At 43.1% G+C, this 25,098-nt stretch overlaps 1 protein-coding gene across 1 annotated transcript; it reads left to right on the top strand.

Moving 5' to 3' along the window:
• Positions 1–421: 421 nt before the first annotated feature.
• Positions 422–24,997, top strand: eno2 (enolase 2). The gene is made up of 13 exons (XM_030411786.1): positions 422–561; positions 10,102–10,187; positions 12,206–12,301; positions 13,120–13,178; positions 13,888–13,957; positions 15,085–15,218; positions 16,621–16,712; positions 16,878–17,008; positions 17,603–17,800; positions 17,883–18,084; positions 20,989–21,097; positions 21,200–21,258; positions 23,907–24,997. The coding sequence occupies exons 2-13, from the start codon at positions 10,103–10,105 to the stop codon at positions 23,974–23,976; spliced, it is 1,305 nt and encodes a 434-aa protein (XP_030267646.1). The 5' UTR covers positions 422–561; position 10,102; the 3' UTR covers positions 23,977–24,997.
• The last annotated feature ends 101 nt before the right edge of the window (positions 24,998–25,098 follow it).

The raw sequence follows: 25,098 nt of genomic DNA, 5'->3' as shown, positions 1-25,098 counted from the left end.
ATCAAGCTTGTACCTGGATTGACTACAGGTGACGGGACTAACAAAGTTGGCAGAAAAAAGAATCCGAATACGTTAAAACACGGCGTCTTCTCTTCTTTTAAACGGCTTTCTGCTGCTGCATTGTTTCAGCGCTAACACACAAACACACTCTGGAGGAGCATCATGTCTGAGTGTGGTGCTGGAGGATGGATTATGTAACTGCATATACATCGACTGAACCCCACTGCAGCACCGGAGAGAGACGAGCGGTCCTCCCTTCGTCTATTTTTACCTCCCGTGACGGCCGACGAGCCTCTGCACCCCGTCCTTATCCCTTCATCCCAACCCTCAGTCCGTCTCCTCCTTTTTAATTAACCCTCCTTCTCTCCTCCTCTTCCTCTCTCCATCTCCCCTCTGAGTCATCTCCCCTCCCCCCCTCTGTCACACATCTCACCCCCTCCCTCCCCTCCTGTTTTCCTCTCCCTCCTCCCTCCTCTCTCTCTCTCTCTCTCTCTCTCTCTGCCTCTCCAGTATTTTCTCGGTCGCCCTGAAAGGCAGAGCACACACACACACAGGCGGCAGGTAAAGACAGGAAATCCTCTCTTCCTCTTTTCATCCACACAAGAGACGTTGCAGCCGTTGTTGTTGTTGTTGTTTGTTCTCTCTCTCTCTTAGTATCTGGAGTTGATTGGCTACTGGAAGGATGCAGAATGATGCAGTGTGTGTGTGTGTGTGTGAGACACAAATGATTCAGATGTAGGTGTAACTGCATGTGTGTGTGTGTGTGTGTGTGTGTGATTTTGCTTCATGTAAAATGGCTGTCCTGTGTATGTGTGAGAAGAGACAGGAAATCATGTGTGTGTGTGTGTGTATGTGTGTATGTGTGGGGTTTGGGTGTGTGTATGTGTGAATGTGATGTTGCTTCATGGCTGTCAAATGTTAGTGTGTGTGAAGAGGAAGCAGAAGATGTGTGTGTGTGTGTGTGTGTGTTTGGCAGCAGAGACATTACATGTGTGTACGAGTGGATCCTGCGGTCAAGTGTGTGTGTATGTGTGTGTGTGTGATTTTATTTGCACATATTATCAGTCGCATTTTTGGGAAAATGGCTGTCAAGTGTGTGTGTGTGTTTACAGTATGTGTGTGTGTCTATGTCTAGGTGTGTGTTTTGGCTGCAGAAATATTGTGTGGGTGTTTGTGTGTGTGTGTGCGTGTGTGTGTGATGAGACGAGGCGGTCAATTCCGGTCGAGTGTGTTTGATGGTAGATGTGTTGTTACATGGATGGCACAGCAATGTGTGTGTGTGTATGTGTGTGTGTGTGTTGCCAGCATTAATATTACATGTGTGTACGAGTGGGTCCTGCAGTCATCTGTGTGTGTGTGTGTGTGTGTGTGTGTGTGATTCTGTTGCACATATTTTCAGTTGGATTTCTTGGAAAATGGCTGTCAAGTGTGTGTGTGTGTGTGTGTGTGTGTGTGTATTTACAGTATGTGTGTGTGTTTGTGTGTGTTGCGGCCAGGCGGTCAATTACGGTCGAGTCGTCGGTGTATCCAGTGTGTTTGATGGTGGATGTGCTGTAATATGGATGCCACTCGAGCGTGTGTGTGTTTGTGTGTGTTTGTGTGGGTACAAGTGAACCCGGCAGTCAAGTGTGTTTACAGTATGTGTGTGCTTGTTTTGGTCGCAGAAATATTGTGTGTGTGATTTTGTTGCACAAATTTTCAGGTGGATTACTTGGAAAATGGCTGTCAGGTGTGTGTGTGTGTGTGTGCGTGTGTGTCTGTGTGTGCGATCAGGCAGTCAATCACATCGAGGTCGAGTTCTCGGTATATCAAGTGTGTTAGATGGTGGCTGTTTTATAATGGTGTGTGTGTTTGTGTGTGTGTGTGTGTGTGTGTCCTGCATTCCTCCTCTTTGATTTTTTTGGGGAAAATGGCCGTCAAGTGTGTGTTTGTGTGTTTCATCATGGAGTCAATTATGGTCAAGTGTGTGTGTGTGTGTTTGATGGTTGATGTCAGGTGTGGGAATGTGTGTGTTTGTGTGATATTCGATGTGTATTTATGTGTGTTTTGGCAGCAGGATCGTTGAGTCAATTACGGCTGAGTCCTCGGTATATCGTGTGTGTGTGTTTGTGTGTGTGTGTGTTTGATGTCTGCATCTTTGGCAGTGTGCGTGTGATGTGTGGGTGGATGTGAAGTGTGTGTGTGGTAACTGTGAGATGAAGCTATACGTGTGTGTGTTTGTGTGTGTTTCTGTGTGTGTTTGTTTGTGCAAACCTGGAGAATTATTAGCATGTGTGAGACTGCTCTACTTCCTCTGTGTGTGTGTGTGTGTGTCTGTGCATGTGTGTGTGTGTGCCATGCGTGCACCGATCAGCCTTCTGTTCCTCCTCTTCATCCTCGCTCCTCCTCATCCCTCCATCTCTCCTCTCTTCTGCAGCCAAATAGGGTCATTTAATTATTTATCTCTCTCTCTCTCCTCCTCCCCTCTATGTCTCTCTATCTCGCTCGCCCTGCCTCGTTTTTACTCTCCTCCCTCCTGGCCATTCTCTCTCTCTTTCTCTCTCTGCATATACTTATTTTTAAACCTCTCTTTCCTTCTCCCTCTCTTCCTCTCGTCCTCTTTCCTCTTCCCTCTCTCCATCCATTACCTTTTCTCCTCACGTACATTTATCAGGACTCGTTACGAAAGACTGATTTTTACAATTTTCAGTCCACTGATCTGTTACCGACTCTTTAAATTCTGACACTCGTCGTTCGATCTCACCTAAATTGAAATTAAGTCTGTGGTGATTTATTGAAAATAGCTCAACTTTATAATATTTTTTTAATAGATAATTACTTTCAGATAAGTTATTTCAGGTGTCAAACTAAACGAAACACTAAGTCTGTTTGAGGTGAGCGATGTGAAACTCTCGTCAGTGCAAAGAAAGAACAGAAGAACGTCATTACTAAAATGTGTATATTTGTTTATAAATAAGAGACTCAGAGGTTCAAGTTAACGTGCAGAATAATGTAGAAGAGAAGAGAAAGAGAAGTGAACGATTATTCTTTTATTGCTGACTAATCTGTTGGTTATTTTCTCGATTGATATATTAGTTTGTTCAATAAAATGTCAGAAAGTGGTGAAAAATGTTGATTAATATCTAAGAAAGCCTGAGATGTCCTCATCAAACGTCCACAACACAAAGATAATTCAGTTTATTTTGTCATCGTGGAGGAATAAAAATTAAAGTATTCAAATTTAAGAAGCTAGAATCAGATAATTTTGACTTTTTCTCCTTTAATAATCTCTCAAACTCATCAATCAACAATCAAAGTAGTTCCAGTGGAGTTGACTTGAGTTTACTTTTGAATTCCTGATCAATTTGTGATGATGCAGTTGAAGTAATTCATCAATTATGAAGCCATTGTTTGAACCCAAATGCTCCATAAATAACATAAATCTGTAGAAGTGTTAAATAGATATAATTTAAAGGAAACTGCACAAGGGGATTATTAATTTGCGAGCTATTTATTACTGACGTGTGTTTAAAATTCAGGCCATGACTTTGACTTCAAGCTGTTTTCTATACAGTTGCAACTCGCTGCATCTTTTGTTCGAACTTCCTCATTAGGAAAATGTCCACGTCTGCAAGCTTTCTCTGTAAAACATGGATAATCTCTTTGATGTATAGTTAACAGCATAGTTAACTGAAAAGCCATTGTGAAGCACGGTTAAAACTTAAAATGGGCAAAGAGGTGGAGTGTGTTGGAGCTGAGGCCGACAGAAGGAAGCCTGGTTGCTGACAGGTAGCCGCTAACAGCTGCTTAAAACGCCTACACTCTTAATTATGCATAACAGTCAGGGTTCATATCATTTGAATTAATGAAAAAATATAAAAAAAATTAGCAACTCTTCTGTGGTGAATTTAATATCCAACGTCCAGTGACATTTTCTAGAATAAAGGCATCAAAACTCCTCAGTTAGGTTTAGGAAAAGAAGACAGTTTGCTTATAAAATTGTTGTTCTGCACCTCTGCGTTGGCTTCATCGGCTCAAATCTCCGAGCTGAGGTTACCCTGATTACCATCACCAGTGTTTTTATTCTTCTGTAAAATCACACTCACATTGAGATAAACTGATCTTAGTATCTAAAATCTGTAAAATGCCTCTTTAATCTTTAAGAGATTCAGCATCTCTACACATCGTTTATCTACGGCCGGATGATTTTCTGTTTCCTGCGTCCTCAGAGAGACTGTAAACATAATGATTACACCTCCGCCGTCCTCCCCGTCCTCTCCTTGCGTGCCTCCATCCCTCTCTCTCTCTCTCTCACCTCATTCATTCTCTCCCTGGCTCGCTCGCCCACTCACGTGTTTTTTTTCTAGCGCTGGTATATTTTCTGCTGAGCACTGCAGTCTCTGGTAGGTGTGGTGTGGTGCGTTCATGGGTGTCCTCCCTCTCTGCTGCTGCTGCTGCTGCTGCTGTAGAGCTTACGTAACTCACAGCACCAACAGAGCGAGAGACAGGCAGAGATGGAGAAAGAGAGAGAGAGAGGAGAGAGGGATGGAGATGGAGATGAGGAGATAAAGTCACTGAGGTGGTGACAGATTGGATAAGAGGAGCATGTGTTTTATGGATACGAGATGAAAAATGTGCAGCTGATGTCGAGAGACCGTTTGCTGGTGTCCTGCGTTCATGACTGACATTCAAACAGCTGGAGGTGGAAGAAGTGTTCATCCATGACTGAAGTAACCGACGCCAACGCTGAAAAAAAAGCTGCACTTGAACACACCACAAACACAACAGCTGACGGCCAACTCGCTCGAACTCCTCGAGAGAAGCTATCGCGTCACACCACCAGGTGGCGCTAGCTTGTGTTTGTCGTTCGTATTCAAAAACTGTAAAACTAGATGTACAAAGTGGTGTTTGCCATCATTTTCACACCATTCTTACTAATACAGACACCTCCAATCTGATAAAATGCTGAAAATGTTACCGGTGAAGAGGCGGAGGCGAAATCATTGATACGAAATCAAAACAATCGTCCTACGTCATCACGATATGTTCGACTGAAGAACACAAAATACTCCGAAAGAGTGCAGGAATTATGTACTATGCACAATTTAGATATCAATATTAAGCAGCAGTTTATTGATATTTATATTTTATCACATGAAATATATTTTTAGTTTTGGTTAGGCTACGTAACATTTTTACTGTCGAAGCGCTCGTTTTGTTGCTCTGAGGAGCGGAAACAAGAAAAACTGCAGAATTTCTGATGTAGAAACGGTTCGTGCGTCGTGTTTCCTGCTGCTCCACCCTCAGGAGGAACTCATCTGCAGTACTCTAGGGTGGGGCTTCAAAAACAGCAACAAGAAAGAGAGAGAGAGAGAGAAAAAACCCTATAAAATTAATATAGGCCAGTAGAGAAATTCACCCACGCATCAATCCCCTCGACTGTGTGTGGAAGTTTCTGTATGCGGGCGGCGAGTCAGCCACCTTATCTGCTGTTTTTTTCTTTTGCTGAGTACCATTTATACATTCTGCTGACACTTTTATCCCTCTGTGACTTACAACGAGCGCAAGAACTGAATAAGCATAAATTTGTAGGTCGCCGGCGTTGTAATCGACCAACGAGCGAGGAGAGGCGAACAAGGTTTCCTGAGTCGCTCTGGAAGCATCACGTACAATGGAGGAGTGCTGAGCGAAGGAGTCAGAGGACGGAGAGTGGAGAGGGAGGAAAGACGAGGAGGAGGAGGAGTAATGTGATTTTCGTGGCAGGTTAAAAGCAACGCAGCGGGAGATTTATGTCCCAGAGGAAGAGACGAGAGGTGGCAGAGAGACGAGTGAAGGAAATGAAATGTGGAACGTTTAATGTCTTCAGGAAGGTGAAGGTGTCGTGAGTCAGAGAAACAACAGAGAGGGAGAATAAAAACATCATATATTACACAGAGTTTTAATAAGTTTTACAATGTTTATCAGAAGGAACAATCTTATATTTACATAAGACCACTACTACTTCTTATCAGTCTAGATTGTTTTGGTGTGAGTCGCCAAATCTTGGAGGTATCGGCCGTTGAGATGTCTGATATGCTCTGATTTGATGATGGTATCACAGCTCTCATATTTCAGTTTTCTTTGCCCCACATAATTGTTGTAGAGGGTGCCAGCATTAATTAAAACAAGTGACATCACGAGGCACCTTAGTAGAAGAGGTTTACATACTTTAATTATCAAAAAACACGTAATTTGTGGAATGTAGCCAATCAGAGGTAGAGTAGGGCGGGGTCATACCGAGCAAGGTAGTGTGATCTAAAATAGCTGTTACAGAAGTGACAGGAGTGTATTTATTTTATAATAAATACATAAATATATATATTTGTATAATGCCCTGACACATAGAAGTTCAGCAAAGCCCCTTAAATTGTGCATAAATTTCACCTTTGTCACTTTAAAAGCTAATTTTCAAGTCCAGATGGTCTCAGATTGTTGTTCCGTTCCGTTCCGTTTTCTTTTCCGCTTATCCGTGAGGGTCGCGGGCAGATTGTTGTTAAAATACTAAAGTGTTAACTGCCATTCAGAGGCAGAGTAGGGCGGGGTCATACCGAGCAAGGTAGTGTGATCTAAAATAACGCTGTTACAGAAGTAGAAACTGTATGTCTGCTGACTGACTGGAGTGTATTTATTTTATAATAAATACATAAATATATATATTTATATTACGCCTTTTACATTTTGACAAAGATACGTTTGGTGCAAGGAGTTGCTACCTTTAGCATGGACTTTTTCAAAATGCTACAAAATAAAGGAAACACAAAACCCCAAATGGTGTAATCAGACCTCTTTGATGCATGACAGTGGAACTGTTCCATCAATAACTTGCAGCTGAACTTGTAACTCAAAATGGAAAAAGAAATCAACCTTTAAATCATCGTACCATCAGATTGCAGAGAAGATGTGTCTCCGGGCGCTGACACACCCTCTACTATGAACCTCTGCTGCCTCAGTACAGTGACAGTTTTCTGCACGCTAGCAGCGAGCCGGATTTAGCTCCTCACAGATCGATAAAGTATTCATACGGTACGGAGACGAGGACGAGGCATAAAAGACCTTTTTTTTCTGACATATCGTTGCAGTGCTGCGTGCCTGGAATATCAATGAGGGCGAAGAGGGGAAAACACCCACACAAGAGATTAACACAGATGATAAGAGAAATGACAATATGATGGAGCTCCTGGTGTTTCGGAGACTCGGTTCGTGTCCGTTAATGATGCCAGGGCGATGGAAAAATTTAAAATACATCAAACAGAATTAATGCCGTTTTAATCTTGTGATGTGGAGCAGTTCAGTCCCCGACAGAACAAGAGGAACACGTCCTTTCATGTTGATAATTATAAGTGAGACTGACAAAGGGCTGGACAGTGGAATGACTTTTTTGTTTTGGACATCAAGCAGCAGCACACAGTCGCTCTTTAATTTAAATCCATATCTGATTTCTGGTCCTGAGATCAAACCCGACCTGAATGTGTCGTCACGTCACGCAGCGGTTCAGAAATGTGTTTCACCAGCTCTTTAAAAATACATCAGTAAGTTTGAGTTTTAACTCCCTCTTAAACCGGCAGTAGATACGTTTTATGATTTAACTCATATAAAGTAAATTTTGACCGGGGATTTAAACACATCACCAGTGTCACCGATTAAAATCACCAGGGAGAATGAAGCCATGCTGGCAGCCTGGCACCATTTCTGTCTGCTTTCACATGTACATTATCGACAAAATGAATCAATAAACTCATGTATTGTCCTGTTTTGTTGATAGTTGATACTCTGAGGCGAACAGAAAGTGATCGTTTTAAACTTTAAGTCATTAGTAGCCAGCTAGCTCACCTTCAGACGGGCGATTTTCCAATTGCTGTAAAGATTTTAGTCGTGTGTAAATCTATTTCCTGGAGTCGTCTATGTAAACAGGAAGTTACTCTGCCATCACAAGCTGTAATAATAACAGTTTTAGGGAACGAAACGTCACATTTTACTTAAATTATAATTCAGTTGTGAATGAAAGTTTGACTAAAATTCCCAAATCTGTGTTCCAGAGGCAGAAGTGTTTATCCAGTTCATGAAATCTGATTATGCTAATGAAGTTTACGGGGCGTTTTAATCTTTTTCCAGTTTACGTGATGATTAAATAAGATTTTGATAAAGTCTGTCGGTTGGCTTCGTTAGCTAATAGCACAGGAGAAAAATCCTCATTTTGTGGCTGACTGAAGTTTATTCATTGAAGTTTATAAAAAACTTGTTACGTAAGAGGTTGTTCACTCTTGTGATCACAGACGTTGATCTTTAAATAAATTCCGAAGCTGTTCTCTGAATAGATGTCCAAATAAATGATAAATATAGCGAAGGGCATCTTACGTTAGCGTGTTACACATCCAATTTTAGTGACGAGAAACTGTTAAAGTTCGGAGACGACAGTTCCAGAGAGGTCTGAACTGAGGGAAGGTTGGAGCAGAAACATGAAAACGCAGCTTGGTGCCACACAGAACTGTATAAAGGCGACATATAATCCTGTAAATGCTGTTCGCTCCTCTGTGAGGGATTTCTGCCTGCACGACTGGTGCAGCCGTGCACTAACCTACTTAGGGCGAATGCTCAGATGGCAACCGGAGATGCATCTTTCCTGCGTTAGCGCTGCAGGATTTTCCGAGCCGAGTCTCCCGGGAGAGAAGACGCAACATCGGTAAACAGCAGTGATTTAAAATAGAAGCTGCAGTGACTGTGAGGCGGCGCCAGGGTCGGACTGATTTCTGAAACGCACCTGCGAAACCTCTCGTCTTTTCTTTTTCTTTGTTTAACCGGGTAAAAGTCTCTGAGAGTGCAGAGAGGATATCTGGTGTCTGTTAGTCCTGAGGTCATCAGAGCAGGATGCTGATGTTCTAGCTGATTATTCCCAGCTGACTGAACGAGGAAACAGCATTTTGTTGATTAAACCATCATTAATGCAGCACATGTCTTGTTTAAAGGGCAACTCCACCAATTTCAGTGTGCTCACAGGTCTTGGGGAGTGAAGCTGCATGTGTGAGAAATGTAGTAGAAAGTCTTTTTGTGGCTCCAGAGAAAGCTGCGAATAATCTGATGATGTCACTCAGTGGCTGAGATGCATTGTGGGTAATGTGGGCACCAAAAGCAGTCAAGAGCACTCATTGCTGAGGATTTCAGTTGAGCAGGTGATCCTTCGTCAGACAGACGATCAACAAAGCCCCTTAAATTGAGCCATAAATTTCACCTTTGTCACTTTAAAAGCTCATTTTCAAGTCGAGGCGGTCTCAGTTTGTTGTAAAGATACTAAAGTGTCGTTTTTACATCGTCAACACAACAAGTATTTTTTAAAAAGCTGAAAATCATAACAATTCTGGTCATATTGTCAGCAGAAATCATGTGAAAAGAGTTAGTCAGTTTTGTGAGGTTGGAGGTTTTGGTTATGCTGGCTGTGTCGTCTTTTTTCTTACGTTTGTTCACAGTCTTATTTTTCAGCAGTTCAATGATGAACTGCGACTTTCTTGAGTTGAAAAATTATCTTTTAAACTCACAACAGACAAGAATATCTCTCGACATTCAACGCTGTACAAATTCTTTCTGAAATGAGATCATGTGAGGGTTCACAGGAAGCGGAGGGACGTCGCCGCGTTGTGTCCTGAATGTGTCCTGAGCTCGTTCACACCTGCACTCACAGCTCTCCACTTTGTGATGTGATCATCTCGGGCGTTAATGTCAGGAGGTGTAATGAAAACGCGATGTATAGCACAAAGCATGCACATATATCCTGCTACGACACGCTAGTTTCGGTTGTTAGTGTAAAATCAGGCAGATTTCAGCCTGGATGAAAGTGAACAGATGCATAATTTACTGTTTTACTGCGACCTGCAGTGTGTGTGTGTGTGTGTGTGTGTGTGAGCTTTGATTTTCATGGTGAATCTGACGTTGTGTATCGGCTCCCCTGACAGGTCGTTACGTGTGTGTGTACAATCTTTTTACCCGTCTGAGATCTCTACGTTACTCTTCTCTCCATCATAACTGTCAAAGATGCAGCGTGTCTTCCGAGGCGCTCCTAACGAAGCCTCTTCTCCTCTCCGTGTCTCTCAGGATGTCGATCGTCAGCATCGTTGCCAGGGAGATCTTGGACTCCCGGGGAAACCCCACTGTGGAAGTGGACCTTCGCACGGAGAAAGGTGAGCGCCGCAGAGGAATGAAAAACAACATGATGTTCCCCCCCGCGATGATGTCTGCTCAGATTCATCTTGTCAGGAAAGCGTTAAGAAAGCTCGACGGAGCAACAGCATCTTTAAATCGTTCCTGACATCAGACGACCTTCATTCGACCTCCGTCCAGATCAATCAGCTCTCGGTTGAGAGTAGATCGAGGGTTAGAGTTGTCTTGTAAACTGAAGATAGGCAGTAAAAAGGATGCTTTCATAATCCCAAATCAAGTGTCATTAAATTGAAATGATGAATAAAGTTACAATCACATTCTGGGAAAAAGCATTCTTACAAAATCCAGATGTTTGAGTCACGTAAAGTCACAAATACATGATGCTATGATGACTTCTACGTCACGTTTTACGAGGTGATACTGTGTTGACATGGTGCGTATTCCTAAATATACTTGTTTTAAAATGACCAAAACCTAATAAATATATATAACAAAGCATCTGCAGGGAAATTTAACAAAACTTATACAGTCTATAATGTGGATGTTACATACAGAAAAAACAGAGGGATACATACACCATTGAACAACCTGCAGGACATTATCTGAACCAATATCTGTCCTCGTAATGGACCCGGGTCAATCCTGAAACGGGCCTGACAGACTGGACCTTGTTACTAAAAGACTAAAATTGGTGAGATGCAGCTGTATTTATTATTTGTTATTATTATTATCATAAAACTATTTACAGAGCTCAGAATTAATCTTCAGATCACAAGCGAAAGAAAACTATTTACAGCTGCCCAGTGACAACTTTTCCTTCATCCCAAGTTCGGATATTGACACGTTTTACTAAAACAACTAATATTTTCTTTACGTTCTGACTGACTGTGAGGCTACTTCAACAATTTCATATTACAAAGAAAGCAATCAGTCATTAATCCTCCCAAAGAATTACACACCAGCCTAATTTACCATTTCTGATTTTGGCTACTTTGGAGTAAAATCCAGGACTTTCTTCTCTTGCATCGTTAAGCTAATTGAAAACATGGCTGACAATGAGCCTCGTGATTAGCGTTAGCTTGATTCCATAGACATGATTTCTAGATGAGCTAACGTCATTAATACAATTTAAAGTGACTACGAGGAACTTTTAAGTGTTTATCAAACAGTCTGTGATTCCTCTGATGATTATAAAGGACCCGTCACAGCAAACGAGACCATCAGCGGACAGACTGCTGTCTTTATTAACGCCTGTTCTCGGGTCCGATCGCATATATCACGTACAAATACTCACCAACAAAGATCGTTACAACGGCAGGCGCTGCTAATGTCTAAAGGGGGCGCTAATACTTAAAACAACACTGGAAAGAGTTAAAGGCTTATTAAATATGCATCCGTATTAATCTATATAATGAACAGTTCTGGTTAAACAGCAGTGAGTAAAGTAAACACTTGTAAACGTGGCTGCAGTTTGTTTTTCTCACAGATTTAGTTTTATTTCACTGAATCATCAGAATCCTCTGCACAGTTCTCCAGAATCTTTTGGCAGGTAGCACCGCGGGTCGCCTCTCCTCCTCCTCCTCTGAGTAACACCCAACACGGTGACACCTTCAGATGGAAGCTGAGAGTCGTCGCCATGTTTCCCTGTAGCACTTAAACTTGGCCACGCGAGTTGTTTGCAAACAGTTTTTTAGTCATCCCCCCTCCGAGCTCCGCTTCGTCTTAGAGCTGAATTTCTGCCCAAAGATCATTATCGTCCACGGGGAGTTTTTTACTTCTGGCTCACTCTCAGAAACGCACGAGGTGAAATGTAGTTGTTGTTGTTGTGCATGTGTAGATGTGTGTATATGATTAATCAATTAAAGGATGCTGGCAGTCATGCGTCTGCTGAGTGGGTTCCTCCTACCAGCTTTCTTTATTATCTTTTATTAATGTCACAATCACAGTCCCGCTCCAAACAGAAGTCAGCAGATTTAAAACTGTCCCTTAATGTCATTTAAATCTTTAATTCTTTGTCTTCTCTGTGTTCGATGTTCAGGTCTGTTCAGGGCTGCGGTGCCCAGCGGAGCATCCACAGGGATCTACGAGGCTTTGGAGCTCCGAGATGGAGACAAGAGTCGCTACAAGGGCAAAGGTACAGAGTTGTGTCATCTGCGTATTTACAAATATGAACATTTTCAGCTACGACGGCACGATATTCAGCTGAATGCTAACAAACGTATATGTTGTTTTCTCTCGGTTACGACCTTTAAAATGTACCCAAGTTCAACTTTTACTGTCCGGTGCAGCAGTGACCTATCAAAGCTGGTGGGCCAGAGGCTAACGGGGAATGCTAACACAATTTTTGGTGCTTTTCTTGGTGGAAGTCACGCCACATAGCCGCCTATGTTCTTGTCTGTTCTGACTCTGGGTTGTTTTGTTGCATGTCATGCCTCCTTCCTGACCCGACAGCCTGTCAGCCTCAAGATATCAGACCAGACAGACCCTCAAGACTGAAATGCCAAAGAAATAATCCAAAAAACTAAAAGTTACTGTATCTACTGAGGCTCCTGGACCAAAGGCTAACGTAGCCACAAGCTCTTTGCTGAAGGCTGACGTAGACGTAAAGCAACATTGTCAACCAGTAGAGTTGTGTTTGTGTTTGTGTCCTCTCGATGAAGTGAAGTTTAAAAATGGTCTTTAGTGGCGAGATCTTCTATTTTTCCTCACCGGCTAGCTGCTAGCTGCTAGCTGCTAGCTTTGTCTGCTGTTTGTCTTTCAGACACGACATTAACATCCATCTTATAAGTCTATGCAAGAACACAATGATGTATAAAGCTAAGAAAGTGCAAAACTTTTCTTTTAACAGAGCTGAAAACAGTTGTGAGAGGCAGTCTTCAAGCTGCAGCTGTGTCCGATACTTCTGCAGGATTTTAGTTTCCCTTCTTCTGATTCAACTCTCGTCTCTTCCAGGTGTGTTGAAGGCAGTCGGGCACATCAACGATACTCTGGGACCGGCACTCATAGCCTCTGTAAGTCACTGAACTGTTGTCATTAGCTTTATCTAAGTACACAACGCCTGACTGGTGTTCTGCATGAATTTAGCTAACCTGATGCTCTTGTTTTTGTCAAAAACACAACTTTTGGGGATTTGAAGGTTGTAACAAGTTTACAAAAAGTGATGTGAGTTAAACTGGATAGAACATTTCACCACATTTGTATTTTTCTGGCTTCGGTAATGTAGAAGTCAAGGTTACGAACTCCGTCTCCACAGTCTGTGCTCAGATTGAATCAGTCGGTGAAGCTGAAAAAAAAAAAAAAGGCAATTTTGTGACTTTAAATGTGAACAAATTGGACCTTGACCAGCAGGTGGAACTCACTCGATCGATGTGCGGATGATTATCACATCTGGACTGAACGACCGGAAGCTGTGAGAATAAGATAAAGACTTCGGTTATCAGTGATGCTGAAGAAAAGTGTGTGTGTGTGTGTGTGCGACAGAATGATTCAGATATCTGCAGCAGTGCAGTCTGGGTAATCTCATCCAGCAGCAGATGTTTTGCCGGGAAATGAATTTCAGCGATCAGTCAGGCGGGAAACAAAAAAACAGACGAGCAGCTCGAGCTTCCTGAACATGACATTAGAGACGGATCGGTCCTGAGCTCACACTCCAACAGAACTCTGATTTCTGGAGATGAATAAACAAATTAAAGACAATGAATCTTCGCTGTGTGTCCGCAGGGCATCAGCGTGGTGGAGCAGGAGCAGCTAGACAACATGATGATCGAGATGGACGGAACAGAAAACAAATGTGAGTCCAAAACGAGACGTGACGACCCAAAAACAAACCTCCTCGTTCCAGCAGCTCAGACTCTCATGAAGTCCAAATGTTTTCACCACGTCAGTCACAACCCGAGGCATAAAAAAACAGACGGAGCGAACAGATCGCTGCTCCTCGATAGATAAACGCTCTGTTTGTTTATTTTAATCTACGATCAGGCCGACGAGTCGTTTCAGGCAGAGAGAGGAATGAAATGAATCAGCCACACAGAAGAAACCTGATGGTGTTGTGAACAGATTTTAATTTACTTTTTGTCCGCGCAGCAACATATCGAGGTTATCTCCTCGCACAGAGTTCATTCCTCAACTCATACTGTTGTGTAAGATTTGGAAAATAGAGAAGTTTGGTAACTTAAAGATCCTATTTGTAAGATTCTCGATCCCAACTTGCAGCTTGCAGATACCGTCTTACAAATCCTGAAACCGGACAAATATTTAACGAGACTCATAAATAAACTATCTTAAAAATAAGATATTTAATCTAAACTACCAACAAAATGCAGCTACGATATCATTAGTAAGTTCTTTGAATACTTACTTACAAACTGTTTAATGACTATAAAAGTCGTTCCTCTCATTAAGACGACTAAAATCCTTTCAACAAGTTTGTGATGGTTGGAGAATTTAAATCCATCACCTACAGGGGGGAAATGTGAAGGGTATTTAAATATGTATACATGTAAAAAATTACAATATATAGATTATAGATAAAAATACAGAACTTTTGGGTTAAAACTCGTTTGTTTTGGTCAAAATTATTATTTTATTTAAATTAAAAAAGTAAGAATTAAGTTTATTATCTATATTATAAGGGGCGAGGACAGCAGATCAGCCACAGCCGAGTTATTTAGTTTTTTACACATTGAATTAGTTACATTTTATTTAGATGTATCAATTCTGTATATTGTCAATTAAACTGATAAATAAATAAATTAACTACCTGGAGAACAAACACATAAGATAAATGTTAAAACTGAACCTGAACCTTGTCTCCTCCCCATTAAATGAAATCTGCATTATAATGAAGTTTAAATTAAACTGGAATTAAAAAAAGACAAACTGAGTTTGTTATTTTCTCACCTGTGTTTGTCCCCACAGCTCAGTTCGGGGCGAACGCCATCCTGGGCGTGTCTCTCGCCATCTGTAAGGCCGGAGCAGCAGAGACAGAAGTCCCGCTGTACCGTCACATAGCCGACCTGGCCGGAAACACAGAGCTGGTGCTGCCGGTTCCTGTAAGACTCAAACTCACACTGCACCACACCTGCACAGCTGCACACCTGCACAGCTGCACACCTTCACACCTTCACACTTTCACAGCTGCACACCTTCACAGCTGCACACCTGCACAGCTGCACACCTTCACACCTGCACACCTAAACACCTTCACAGCTGCACACCTTCACAGCTGCACACCTGCACAGCTGCACACCTGCACAGCTGCACACCTTCACACCTTCACAGCTGCACACCTGCACACCTTCACAGCTGCATACCTGAACACCTGCACAGCTGCACACCTGAACACCTTCATACTTTCACAGCTGCACACCTGCACACCTTCACAGCTGCATACCTGAACACCTGCACAGCTGCACACCTGAACACCTTCATACTTTCACACCTGCACACCTAAACACCTTCACACTTTCACAGCTGCACACCTGCACAGCTGCACACCTTCACAGCTGCACACCTTCACAGCTGCACACCTTCACACCTTCACAGCTGCACACCTTCACACCTTCACACCTGCACACCTGAACACCTTCACACCTTCACAGCTGCACACCTTCACACCTTCACACCTTCACACCTGCACACCTGAACACCTTCACACCTTCACAGCTGCACACCTGCACACCTGCAGCTGCAAAACCTTCACGGTGACGGTGTACAACATGACGGCGTTCACACACTGATGAATACACTCCTGGACAGTTTCCTGTCTGACAAACAGGACCTTAATGAGACCACTGAGGGTGTAACTTTGTTTCATCAGGACGAGCTGCTGATCTGACAAACAATAACATCTGCACAGAGACTGTGATTATCATTTAGCTTTAGATTGAAAACTTTAGTTTTGTTACATTAACATATTTGATGATTTCATGTTTGAACTGTGACAAAATCTGGAATCATGACGTCACACAGAGTGTTTTACATGTGAACTACAGGTTTTTAAGCTGCTAAAACTTCTTCTCTCCTTGTTTCTTCTTCTCTCTCCTCTTCTTGTTTCCTCTCCTCTTCTTCTGTTCTCTCCTTGTTTCCTCTCCTCTTCTTCTGTCCTCTCCTTGTTTCCTCTGCTCTTCTTCTGTCCTCCCCTTGTTTCCTCTTCTCTCTCCTCTTCTTGTTTCCTCTCCTCTTCTTTTGTCCTCTCCTTGTTTCTTCTCCTCTTCTTCTGTCCTCTCCTTGTTTCCTCTCCTCTTCTTTTGTCCTCTCCTTGTTTCCTCTCCTCTTCTTTTGTCCTCCCCTTGTTTCCTCTCCTCTCCTCTCCTCTCCTCTCCTCTCCTCTCTCCTCTCCTCGTCTCCTCTCCTCTCTCCTCTCCTCTCTCCTCCCCTTGTTTCCTCTCCTCTCCTCTCTTCTTTGTTTCCTCTCCTCTCCTCTATCCTCTCCTCGTCTCCTCTCCTCTGCAGGCCTTTAATGTGATAAATGGAGGTTCCCATGCAGGTAACAAACTGGCCATGCAGGAGTTCATGGTCCTTCCTGTAGGCGCCGAATCTTTCAAGTAAGAATCAATCTCCTAAACAAGTTAACATTTTGTCTTTCTGTCCTCCTGCTGATGTTGGTCTCTGCCACCTTGTCTTTCTGTCCTCCTGCTGATGTTGGTCTCTGCCACCTTGTCCCTCTCTGTCTCTCTGATGGCGTCCTCCTCCGTCGGTCCGACTCTCAGGGAGGCGTTGAGGATAGGAGCAGAGCTGTACCACACGCTGAAGGGGGTGATCCAGGAGAAGTACGGCCAGGACGCCACCAACGTGGGAGACGAGGGAGGATTCGCTCCCAACATCCTGGAGAACAGTGAGGGTGAGGAAGAGGAGGAAGATTCTCATCTCGGATCCTTCATAACTGTTTTTATTCTCGCCTGAGGTAGTTTATGAGTTCATGTGTTTAGAAACACTTCCTGAAGAAGAGGTTCAAACGTTTACACCACATGACTGATCAGGTGTTTCTGCTCTGAGGGAGGAAGAACTCATGTATCACTTGTACAACTTAGATGACAACTTCTTCTTATGATTCTTCTTCTTTTTTTCTTTCTTCTTCTTTTCCTTCCGCTTCTCCTTCTTCTTCTTATTTTCCTTCCACTTCTTCTTCTTCTTCTTCTTTTTTGTTCTTCTTCTTCATCAGATGACAACACAACTAGTGTACTTTGCTGCTGTGGCTTTGATTGTTGTTCAGTTGTATTAGCCTTTATTAAAATTAATAAAACTATTTTCAACTTTTTATTAAAATATTTATTAGATTATTGTTGCCTGTGAGCGTCTGGAGGAGTCTTCAGGCCTCAGTTGTGTCTGCAGCTGTTTATAGCCTGAGAGACGAAGCTCAGGACACAAAAGTAAACAACTGATGATTATTTCGATCTTCTGTTTCTCACCTCACGTCTCCTCTCCGCCTCCTCAGCTCTGGACCTGCTGCAGACGGCCATCGAGAAGGCCGGCTTCACGGACAAGGTGGTGGTCGGGATGGACGTGGCCGCCTCAGAGTTTTACCGCGACGGGAAGTACGACCTGGACTTCAAATCCCCACCGGATCCAGAGAGACACATCTCTGGAGAGGAGCTGGCCGACATCTACCAGGGCTTCGTCAACAACTACCCAGGTGGACGACATTTTAGTTGATCTTTTGATGTTGAGACAAATTATCTTTCATTAACTTTTCACCTCTGCTCTCCCCGTGGCAGTGGTGTCCATCGAGGACCCGTTCGACCAGGACGACTGGGAGGCCTGGTCCCGTCTGACGGCTCAGGTGGGGATCCAGGTCGTTGGAGACGACCTGACGGTGACCAACCCGAAGAGGATAGAGAAAGCTGCCGAGGAGCGAGCCTGCAACTGCCTGCTGCTCAAAGTCAACCAGATCGGCTCCGTCACCGAGGCCATACAGGCGTACGTCTGCTTTATTTACATAAACATGACTGAAGGTGGATGAACAGTCCGATGTTCAGCGGCTGCTCTTTAGTTTACGTTACATAGTCTGAAGAAAAAGAAACAAATATGGCCGCCTCGGGCAGGACAGTGAACTTGGATGGGCCACAGAAGGTCGTCCATCTCAGCTGAGACGACAGAGACGCCTACAGGGACACACAGAGACACAGCTGTTCTGCTACTGGGCACAGATGTGGAAACACACACACACACACACACACACACACACACACACACACACACACAGTCAGCATGTTGTCAGTCACATCACTCATTACCTGTCAGCCATGTTGACCTTGTGCCAGAGAAGACAGACCTTTACAGAAGATTAATGGAGGACAGGAAGTGACAGGAGGTTTTTAGTATGAAGATTAGCTGTCAATCAAATATCTTGGAGCCGCCTCCTGGGACTGCTGTGTACACGTATGTCATTGATGTTGACACCTTTATCCCCTTTTATGAAGCCTGTTCAAGGCTGCAACATTTCCACCTCGTCATTCTGTTTAAAACGCTCCAAAACAGATTGTTATTGTGCTTTTTAGCCAAAAGAAGGAAATAATGTAGCTGAATCAACGTCTGTGTAAAAACACAAGAAGACAGCGCTGTTGTGTTTCCTCCCAGATCTGAGCATGCTTTTGAAAAACCACATGCTGCGGCAGCATTATAATGGTGTTGTTGTAATTATGATCTTTTGATCTTTGGTGGAGACAGAGTGTACCATCTCAGGTTGTTGTTATACACGCTAAGCTGGTGTAGTGATTGGTCTTTTAACGGTAGTGTTGCAGGGTCTTTCGTGGAAGGTGTGTATACGATGCGCCTTTTTCATGCTTCCAGAGCGATGGCATGCTATCCAAAATCACACTGGGGCTTCACACTGCCTCAGTTTGGATCAGCGTAACAAAGCAACGTGGATTAAATGATGAGGTTTTGTTTACGGCAGTATTGTAAAAACACCAGGTGCCTCTGCAACAGTGGCATGCTATCCAAAATCACAAGCTGGGGATGCAATTCGGTGTTTCACTGTTAAAAAGCACAACAGCACAATGTTGGCACAATGACGCGTCTTTCTTACGACAGTAAAAACACAAGATGTCGTCGTTGTGTGATACCCCGCCCCCTGTTTTTAGCTTCTGAATACGATGGCATACTATCCAAAATCACACACTGTGGTTCCATCATGCTGTTATTGTGTGGGTCAGTTTCAAAAAAGCAATGCTGGTGTCCTATTGTATGGCAGACATGACAAAAAACAAATAACAAAGAAGATTCAGATGTTGTTGTGTCATGCCGCGCCTTTTTTGCCTCTGCAACGGTGGCATGCTATTCAAATTCACAAACTGGGGATGCATTATGTTGACCTTTTGCAGAGATGGGTATGCCATCCATGTCAGACTTAAGAAAAGTGTAAAAACACAAGATGTTGCTGTTGTGTGATACACTGCGGCTTCCCTTTTTTTGCTTCTGCAAACGATGGCATGCCATCCAAAATCACACACTGTGGTTCCATCGTGCTTTAATTGTGTGGGTCAGTTTTAAAAAGCAATGCAGGCGTGATGAAGGCGTCTTTTTGTATGGCAGACATAAAAAAACAAAAACAAAGAAGCTGCTGACGTTGTTGTGTCACATGTTTGCTTCTGCAACGGTGGCACGCTATCCAAAATAACACACAGCAAAATGTGTAAAAACAGAGGATGCCGCAGTTGTTTCGCCTTTTTTATCATTCTGGAACGGTGGAGAGAGCATGAACTCCTGTCTTCAATGTGTGTCATCAATCTCAGACTTAACAAAACGTCACTCAGGATTATGAAGCCATCAGTCATGACAGTGTGACTGGATTACAGCGGGAGGAGGAGAGGAAGATAAAATGATAGAAACAGAGTCGATGACAGTGAAGATGATGTATCGTTCCCGCCACATGGAAAAACCTTCCCGCGTCGTTAATCTGATATATTTCCTCTAACAGCTCAGCCGGCCCGAGCGAGGAAACTGAATGAAGGCTTGATCATTTTTTACAACCTCAGATTTGACCCCGAGGCAACAGCGGCGCCTTAATTGTCATGTCGTTAGCTGGTTAACAAGACAGATGAGTTGCAGTTACGAATAAATCACGTTTAGATTAATTAACTTTCAGAGTGATCTCGTTAAGGAGACACACACAGTCTGCACGCTGAGATGTGCGCAGGAACTCGTTCTCGGATACAAGAGTTGTAGCTTGTAGTGAATTTCAAACATCAAACACTTGATTTCCTGCGTTATGTTGATTTTTTTATGCGGATGTTTCTGCATTTTACTGCAGGAATTCCAAGTGGAATCATCATAATTTATGCATGTAAATGAGAACATAAATCAGGGGCTGTGATATGATTGTAAAGATGAGCAAGAAGCCTCTCAGAAGCTAAAAACCTGCACAGATTCTGCCAGATAACATTCAGGATCTCTCTCACGACGGATCGCTGTTTCGTAGTTTATTAAAGAGAGTAAATTAGCTATTTTATGTCATATGTCTTAAGTTTAAGCTGCAGGATGCTGATGTTGAAGCCCTGATATCTATCCAGGAAACTGTTAGATGACTTTCTGCCCTCCCTCTTCTTGTCTGTGCTTCAGTTTGGGTTTGGAAATCAAACATCGAACCGTAGACTCCTGACGTGAAGCTAAAGGCTCTCAGGTTTTGTTACGTGACCTATAAAATCAAAGAGGAGCTCTGAGGGTTACGGTCACGTGTTCACTGCGTCGCTCGCTGCTTGAAATAGTTTCTATCTTTGCAGCTTTACACTCACAGCAACAGGAGGTGCTATTTGTTGTGTGATCTTCTTTGAATTTCTATGATTACAGCAGTCTGCCTCTCTCTCTCTTTGTGTCTCTCAGGTGTAAACTGGCTCAGGCGAACGGTTGGGGCGTGATGGTCAGCCATCGCTCAGGAGAGACGGAGGACACCTTCATCGCTGACCTGGTGGTTGGACTCTGCACTGGACAGGTACGCAAACGTTATCGCCAGACGTTTTCATAATCTAACATTTCACGGTTCCATATTCTCTTTATCTTGTGCGTCATAATTTTCACCGTCTCTGTGCTGCAGATTAAGACCGGCGCCCCCTGCAGATCTGAGAGGCTGGCCAAGTACAACCAGCTCATGAGGTCAGTGTGCTGCTTACATAATCGTCAGCCTTTCTCCTCAAACACCCACACGCAAACAATCGTCAGTTTAATGAAGCTGAGGGTCGACTAAGTAATGTGATAAATGCTGGATGTGCAAACACTCGGAGGAGGATCCACTTCAGCTGAGGTTCGCAGGCTGATGGAGAAAACCGGTGAAGCTGTTTTATATATTTTCACTCTGCTGGGACAAACAGTCGCTGCCTGTAGAGCGCTCAGGTTTCTGCTCACACCTGAACTACATCCTCTATGTACAGCCTCTAATCAATCTATCAATGCTGCATCCAAATCTCCACCCTCACAGACTTCAGTTGTACGTACTGTGACGTGTTCACTGTCATCACATCAAGTCTGTGAGTTTGTGACTACAATATAATTAATATGTTTACCTTTTTAACCTTTCCTTCTTCAATTTCTGTGTCATGATGTGGTAAGATTTTATTTCTTGCCCACACAAGTCACGTAAAGTTTCAATAAAGTAACGGTGAAGTCTGCTCCTGTACCTGAACGCGCCTGAGAAGTCCGTAAGTCTGCAAGTGTGGTGAAGTCCGAACATTTGAATGCAGCACAAGTGTCATGGATGGTTCTACCTTTCCATCATCACTCCTACCTGAAAACACATTTTCCCCAAATCCCCCCCGATGTGATCTTAGATTGAAATTCTGGGAGTTTGAACAATTATTGATACTTGTAAGAGGTTAAATTAACTCAGAAGTCAGAACAAATTCTGTTTCACAGTATTTAGAAATAAAAAAACAATAAACTATGTTCCCTCCACACCTGTTACACTTTAATTCCATTTTTTTGATGGTCTTTTCATACAGAATTGGTCAAAGAGGCTTTAAGGAACGACCTCTCATTCATGAATCATTTCCTGTTTATAGTCTTGTTTCATGTGATTGCACAGCAAAATAAAATATTAATCAAAAAGTAGTGGAGAGAGAGGAAAGACGGGACGACATATCACCTTAAACGCCTTCGGAAACTCATGTGGAAGCTGAAATAAAATGAGGGCAGCAGAGCATTTCTACTCGTGGCTCCGCCCATCTCTCAGGTGCAACCAGTTACCTTGACAACACACCTGTGGACTGAAGTGTTTGGATTATTTCTTCTCTCTGAGGAAAAGTAAAGACTGGATTTTTGTGGCGCTTATTAATGACATCATCTCTTCAACAAGACTTTACATGAACTTTAAGTCCAGGTTGTAAACTTTGTCTTTACACCATCCAGACTCATTAAAACCAGCCGTAAAAACTAGTTTACACACATAATGACCACTGGAAACTGAGCTGAAATCAGTCCCTGCTTAATTAAATCTAATCCTCCACTTTTTGTCCCGTCTGTATCGTCTTTAGTTAAGAATCTGGCAGCAACACGACTCCTTAGGTGCCCCGCTCTGTTAGCGCTTAGCATCACAGGGCTAATTGACGTGACAGGCGACAGCAGCGCCGGTGTCACCCCATGTGTCCGAGCCAGCCAGCAGCAGGAGCGGGAGCAGGAGGGAGGAAGGAGGAAGGAGGAAGGAGGGGGAGGAGGAGGAGGAGGTGGGATCGGCTCAGCGTTGTAATCCCATCGGACTGCTGAGGAGACGCGGGAGAGGTGGAGGGTGGAGAGACTTACAGCGGCATTAACCAGCGATAAACGCTAATCAGTGCAGCCGAGCGTGCACACGTGCAGACGCAGCACAGAGAAATGAGTTATTTATACTGCAGAGCGTCGACACGCGGTGGCAGCCGGGAGACGTGATTTACTAAAGGAGTGTTTCACAGATTTAACGAAAGTCAAACTCGAAGCATATCTGGACTTTTAGATCTGTTTGGTTTCAGTTCCTTTCGTTTCTTTTGAATAATAACGTGTGTTGTATTTGTGTTTGATCCTAGAAAGTCTCCCTGAGTATATATTTGTCCAGCTGCACCAAACACTCAACAGAGCACCAAATGTGTATTAATCCACCAGTGAAAATAGTCCCCAACGATTCCTCTTGTTTGAGACTTTGTTTAAAGATAAAACCAGGACTTGGCATCGCAGGTACGATAGAAAGTATTTGGGAGGAGCATCTTCGCAGGACGCCTCTTTTCTTTATGTGAAACCTTCACTTAGCAAATGACAAACTGAGCCGAGCACTGACTACGGCGTCTTCTCACGCTGTTACCATGGTTACTATGACCAGTTGGCTACTCGGCACAAGAACAAAAACAAAATATGAGACATCCAGTCGTCGTTCCAGCCTCAGCTTTACGTCGTAAATGTTGCTTGTAGCAGTTTGTAGTTCTGCTGACGGAGAGAATAAATGTTGGCTAAGTACGTTCCGGCAAAACCACAGATACATTAGAACTTTACATTTGTTTACGTAGAATTGTTTTCCGTTTCTCTTTCGTCACAACACTGTGTTCATACTCTGATTAGGTTGAGGCGCAATAAACCACTTGGTCAGAGTTTGGAGAACATCACAGTTCGGCTTAAAACACCTGCTGTGGTCGTCACAATCTCTGACGTAGCCGGTCCGACTTCCCGTGGAGAAACAGAAGATTTTGGTCGCCATTAAACGCCTGGTCACGGGACATGTTTAAATACACGATGTGTTTCGAAGCTTTAAAATAACTTCTCTTCTTTTTTTTCCGTCTCTGCAGGATCGAGGAGGAGTTGGGCGACCAGGCTCGCTTTGCAGGCCATAACTTCAGGAACCCCAGCGCCCTGTGAATCTGACACAGACGAATGACTCACACACACACACACACACACTGACAAACACACACACACACACACACACACACACACACACACACTTAAACTGACAGACACGACAAACATGGAGCGAGCCATGTCGAATGAAAGATCACACAGATTAACGAAGAAACGTGCAAAAGAGCAAAAAAAAAAAGATTTAAATAAATTAAATTATGCACTTACAGGTAGGGAGGTGATGCTGTATGCACACACACACACACACACACACACACTTACACATATATAGAATACGCAGATGCAAAATGCGCTCACGCACATGCAGGGGAATATTATAAAAAATATCTAATTTCTAAGCCAGACATGCACTGTTACTGTAGTTTTAAAGGAATAGTTCATGTACAGCCAGAGAACAGACCTGCAAAAATAAAGATTATTGTTGTAAAAAGAAAAAAAAAACAGAGAGATAAATACGTAGAGATATAATAGATTAACGTAGACCGACGCACGCAACTGCAAGAGATACGAAAAATATGACTTTTATCACCAAAAGAGGACGATGCACTCGCAGAGAGACACACAAAGACAACAGTTTCAGGGACCGAGTGAAGAAAACAGCAGCACTACACAAACACCTGAACACACTCTCACCTGGACACTGAAGCACCTGCACTCCACCACTTCTGTCCTCCTCCCAAAAACTCTTTTCGCCCCACCTTTTTTCTTCTTCTCGTCGTGTCTGTTTCTCGGTTTCAGACCTTCTTCTTCCCCCCCGACGTGATTCTGATTCTTTGTCTTTTATGCTTGAAGTCTTAAAGAAAAAGAGAAAAACAAAAACAACAAAAAAAAAAAACTGAACCCCCTCCCTCGACTCCCTTCGTTCCTTCTGTTCCTCCTGAATGTCGATAGAATAGCCGTGTCGAAAAAAAAAGACGAAAGACAATTAAAAAAAGAAAAAAAGAAGAGAACGCTTGTCATTGAAAATAATGTGAAAATATGTGAAATAAAAAGATGTTAATTTACAATTTCAATCACAGCTGACTGGTTTGTGTCTGTGTTTCTTGTTACAACATGTATTATGGTAGTTAAATCTACAATAACACATCATCATTTATCATCTTATTAACAGTCTGTATT

This window comes from Sparus aurata, chromosome 3 (genome assembly GCF_900880675.1).
Source record: "Sparus aurata chromosome 3, fSpaAur1.1, whole genome shotgun sequence".
Classification (NCBI taxonomy): domain Eukaryota; kingdom Metazoa; phylum Chordata; class Actinopteri; order Spariformes; family Sparidae; genus Sparus; species Sparus aurata.
This window is presented reverse-complemented; position numbering and strand designations above follow the sequence as displayed.

Bases quoted from the DNA above. Each gene is read 5' to 3' on its own strand.
- eno2 (XM_030411786.1), top strand. From the start codon at position 10,103: ATGTCGATCGTCAGCATCGTTGCCAGGGAGATCTTGGACTCCCGGGGA. The intron at 12,302-13,119 runs GTACAGAGTTGT...CGTCTCTTCCAG, and splicing joins GAGTCGCTACAAGGGCAAAG to GTGTGTTGAAGGCAGTCGGG. The intron at 15,219-16,620 runs GTAAGACTCAAA...TCTCCTCTGCAG, and splicing joins AGCTGGTGCTGCCGGTTCCT to GCCTTTAATGTGATAAATGG.